We start from the raw sequence: 3650 nt of genomic DNA, 5'->3' as shown, positions 1-3650 counted from the left end.
AACTGCCCCAGGGGGATTCCAAGGCTGTAAATCTTTACAAAGGTTGATAGCCTCATCATTCTCCTGCTGAGTGGAGTGTGGGTTTCAACTGCCAACCTTTCAGTTAGCAGCAGAGAGCTTAAACACTGTATCACCAGGGCTCCTGGGTCATGGAGACACAGCTCTAATTCCACTTCAAACAGAAGGAAGGAATCTGTTCAAACATCTGTTTGCACTAACAGCTACGATGCTCAGATGCAGTGAATTGCAAACATGTTCAGAATGAGCTTGCTGAACACATTTCTGACTCAAACCTCGCTCTCTAAAAGCAGGCAGCACAGTTTTGTTGCATTAAAGTTGTTTTTTTGGTGAACAGAAGGAAAGGGTTCAAATGCAACTTTTCACCCACAAGCCACCTGTCCTGCTACTTGTGAACTGAGTTGAAAAGTATCAGTCAGAAAATGCTTGTGACCCACTCACAAACAGCATTAGCTGCTAAAATGAGAGGCCACAGATTTCGCTTTACACCATGTTGCTGTTATGTGCCGTCGAGTCGGACCCGACTCATAGGGACCCCTCCTTGGGTTTCCGAGGCAGTATCACTATGGAAGTAGATTGCCCAACCTTCCTTCCGAGGAGTGGCTGGTTCACTTTGCACCATAGACAGTATGAACCAGAAAGACTTGGTCTGCAACACTGAATTCTACTGGTTGCAGTCAGGAATAGCTATTAATACAGTCTTGAGCACAGAGAGGTATGAAGGCTGATGTTTTCATATTTCACTACAGCTTCATATCATTTATTCTTCAGGATATACTAAACTAAATGTAATTATTTTCAATAGATATTACTACATTTTTTTTTCCTTTTGTTTCCTGAAATCTATCAGCTTAAGGAACTATAAATGGGTGGCTGGAATCAACCCTGTTTCAAACGGAAATCAAAACAAATGCCACGGTAAATTTTAGGAGGACACATTGTAAATGACTCCTTTGACTCTGGATTTCCCCGGCGACACTTGAAACTAGTGGACTAGCTAATACAGGTAGTCCCCGACTTATGACGAACTGCAACTGTCTTGTTTTTTCTTTTTCTTTTTTTTTGGGTACATCTTATCTAGTAATATGCACTGTGGACACTTTCACGGCCTGTACTTTGCTGATGTCATTCTCAGATGTTCAAATGTTTAATGCTATGACTTACTGTTCAAAATATTGCCGTACAGTAGACTTTGAAAGCTAAAAAGAAAAAAAAGGAGAGGTATTCAACTTACGTCAGAATCATCTTAGGAGGGAGTTGTCGAAGGGGAACCCTGTTTTTGTAAGTCAGGGACTACCTGTCCAGGCAATCACATGCAAGGGCTGTAACATTCATAGAAATAACAAACTAAGTGCCAATTAATGACTGGTAATCACTGAACGCAGAGAAAGAAGGGGCAGGCCTGAGTTCCTGGATCCGGGGTTGCTATCTTATCACTGAGTTCACCTTAGCAAAATCAGGTCCCTGGCAACCACAATCGTGCAAACTGTTTTTGTTGGCTTGAAATAGCTCAGATTCTGTTATACGCACCCAGCATGGGAAATCTACCTTGATGTTAAAAAAAAAAAAAAAAAAAAAATCTGGAAAAAGAACCTCCCTTCTATTTTCCTCCCTAACGCAGGTTTATTTCAAGTCCAGGAAAGAACCCCTGGGACTAGTTAACTTTTTATAACATTATGGCCATGGCATCAGTATCCCTTTCTTCCCCACACCCACCACCAACTCCCCCTCCCAACAAAATGCAAAACAAAAACCCCTGCCCCTAAACAAACCAACCAACCAAAGTATTGAGCAAAGAACTCAAGGTTGTATTTTTTGAAAAGGGTAAAAACACTGGTAACATCATTTTCACTTCAATCACTTAACTCATCTCAGAAATGACACTGGTTCACAGATGCTAAGGGCGCCGGAGGTGGCTGGCGGGGAAATTCAGTACAAAGAACGGGGTGAATGCATTTCAAGCGCTCTGCTCCCTGGCTCGCTCGCTGGGCCGCCAGGCAGGGCAAAGTGCTTGGTGTTTGCAGGATTTCGTGAGCCCGTGCTTTTCCTCGATGGGGTGGTGCTACACGTCGCTGGGCGACCGCGCTCTCTGCAAGAGGCTGGGCGGGACGCAACCGCAGCAAATGACCCAGAGGGCTTTCTGGATCTCTTGGTTTCTGAAGGCATAGATGACAGGGTTGATGATGGAGTTGTAGGTGGCGGGCAGGAGGGTGGCGTAGGTGTAAATCGAGGGGTAGCTGTAATCTGCGATCAGGGAGTAGAGGGTAAAAGGCATCCAGCAGGCGGCGAAGGTCCCCAGGATAATCGCCAGGGTGGAGACCCCCTTCCGGGTAGTCACGTAGTGCGACGTGGCCAGGAAGTGGTGCTGCAGGGCGATCTGGTGGGCGTGCCTCATCACGATCTTGCAGATTTGGACGTAGAGCTGCAACATGAGCGCAAACATGAACAGGAAGGAGACCGAGAGCACAGCAGCGTTGTTCTTGGTGAGCGGCCTGACCACGCTGCACGTGGCTTCGTCTTGCAAGCAGTTCCAGCCCAAGACGGGCAGCAGGCCCAAGCAGATGGACGTGCCCCAGAGCATGACAAGCATGACATAGGTGAACGTGACTGTCCGCTCCGAATTGTATGTCAGGGCGTAATACAGGGAAAGGTAGCGGTCGACCGTGATCGCCAGCAAGCTGCAGACAGAGGCAGAGAAAGAGGCGACAATGAGTCCGACCGTGACCAGCTTGGTGGTCTCTGACTGAAGCAGGTAGGCAAACACAAAATTGATGACCAGTCCAATCCCCGCCAGCAGGTCTGCCAGAGCCAGGCTGCCTATGAGGAGGAACATGGGGGCTCGCAGGCTGGGGTTATGGCAAATGATAAGGACCACGACGGCATTCTCACAGGAGATGAGCGTTCCCGAGGTGCACAGGACAATGTCCCAGGGGTTGACTACCAGCTCAGGCTCGGGCTCCACCACAGGGGTCTGCGAGGAGACAGCAGCCGACACGTTCTCCGCAGAGGCGGCTTCTAAGTGATCGCGAGGCAGCCCGCTGGCATTGACCTTCTGGTCTTCATTCATTTTAACCCCCGTCCTCTTCAACGAAAAGACAGGCTTTTTTTAATGCTCAGCGAAGGCACGCGGGCAAAGCGAGCGCATGCATCAAGCACCCAAACAAAACAGAAACCCAGCCCCTCCTCGGCCGCTGCTACCCGGTGTCGCCAGCCTCGTGCCTCGAACCGGCTTTGCAATAAGACAAAAGCCGAAGTCTCCGCGGTTCCCGAGGCGCAGCTCGCGGGCCGCGGGGCTTCGCAGCGGAGGGGAGGGGGGTAAGGAGGTGAGCGAGGCGGGCGCGCGCGGGCTCGCGCCGGCGGCGGCTCCCCAAAGTGCGGGCTCGGAGAGCGCATCTCGCGGGCAGGAAAAGGAACCACTGCCTGGCATCTGGGCTGCTGCCAGGACAACCACGCGGCCGCCGCACGTCGCGAGCGAGGGGGTGGGGGCACCGTCCTGGATGCAATATCTAAAGCGCTCCCTTTGCACTGACCTCCCACCCGCCCCCCAAAAAGCCCGCACGCGCGTGCACACACTCACGCACACACCCCAAGCAGAACAAAGAGGGGTCCCAGACGTCCCCCCCACCCCGCCC

General features: G+C 50.8%; 1 protein-coding gene across 1 annotated transcript; it reads right to left on the bottom strand.

Moving 5' to 3' along the window:
* Positions 1-2080: 2080 nt before the first annotated feature.
* On the bottom strand, positions 2081-3085 carry GPR12 (G protein-coupled receptor 12). Its single transcript, XM_007956530.2, has one exon. The coding sequence runs from the start codon at positions 3083-3085 to the stop codon at positions 2081-2083; it is 1005 nt and encodes a 334-aa protein (XP_007954721.1).
* Positions 3086-3650: the final 565 nt, after the last annotated feature.

Source organism: Orycteropus afer, unplaced genomic scaffold, assembly GCF_000298275.1.
Source record: "Orycteropus afer afer isolate SDZICR_OR568_19922 unplaced genomic scaffold, OryAfe1.0 scaffold00630, whole genome shotgun sequence".
NCBI classification, from domain to species: Eukaryota; Metazoa; Chordata; class Mammalia; order Tubulidentata; family Orycteropodidae; genus Orycteropus; species Orycteropus afer.
The sequence above is the reverse complement of the archived record's forward strand: the minus strand, read 5'-3'. Positions and strand labels throughout refer to the sequence as shown.